Consider the following 839-nt stretch of genomic DNA (forward strand, 5'->3'; position numbering starts at 1 on the left):
GGTTATAATGTCTCACCATCTTCCCCATCCCCCACAGATCAGCCAGGGACTATGGTACTCTCTCCTGCTGGGCTCACAACACCGTCGGAACTCAAGCTGACCCCTGTCGATTCACCGTCGTCGAAGCAGTGCGTGATAAAGGGGGGAGAGTGGGGAAAGGGGGGAAAACAGGGGGGAAGGTATGGATGATGGGGAAGGGTGAGGAGAGGGGGAAAAGGTATGTGAAAAAGGAGGGGGGAAGAGGAAGGGGATAATGAGGGGGGAAGGGTATGTAAGTGATAGGGAAAGAGGGAATAGGTACGTGATAAAGGAGGGAGAGAGGAGGAAGGGTATGTAAGTGATAGGGAAAGGTAGAGGAGAGAGGGAATAGGTATGTGATAAAGGAGGGAGAGATGAGAAAGATGGATGATGAGTGAGGAAAGGTAAGTAAGTGATAGGTAGGGGAAGCGGAAGGAGAGCGGGAACAATTGTGTGATAAAGGAGGGAGAGCTGAGGAAGATGGATAATGAAGGAGGAAGGATAATGAAGCGAAAAGCGGGGGAAGGGGAAGGAGGGGAAAGGAACAGTATTGATAAAGGAGAGGCGATTAGGAAGATGGATAATGAAGGAAAGTAAATGAGTGAAAAATTGGTGAGGGGAAAGAGGAAGAAGATAGTGCGTGATAAACAAGAGATAATGAGGAAATGGATAATGAGAAAGGAAAGATAAGTAAGGTGAAGGAGAGGTGGAAGGAAGAAGGAAAAAGAATAGAGAAGAGGAGAGATGAGAGAAGGATGTGCAAAGGAGAAAGATGATGAGTGATTAAGGAAGAAAAGAAGTAGCGGAAGAGAGGAAGTGTT

The 839-nt window shown here is 47.2% G+C and overlaps 1 protein-coding gene across 1 annotated transcript in view; it reads left to right on the top strand.

Moving 5' to 3' along the window:
• LOC119591626 (nephrin-like) overlaps positions 1-839 on the top strand; it is a 125,992-nt gene that overhangs the window by 113,544 nt on the left and 11,609 nt on the right. The window contains exon 10 of the mRNA XM_037940379.1: positions 38-132. Within this exon, the coding sequence (XP_037796307.1) occupies positions 38-132 (95 nt within the window). The remainder of the gene's footprint in view (positions 1-37; positions 133-839) is intronic.

This window comes from Penaeus monodon, chromosome 29 (assembly GCF_015228065.2).
Source record: "Penaeus monodon isolate SGIC_2016 chromosome 29, NSTDA_Pmon_1, whole genome shotgun sequence".
Lineage (NCBI taxonomy): Eukaryota > Metazoa > Arthropoda > Malacostraca > Decapoda > Penaeidae > Penaeus > Penaeus monodon.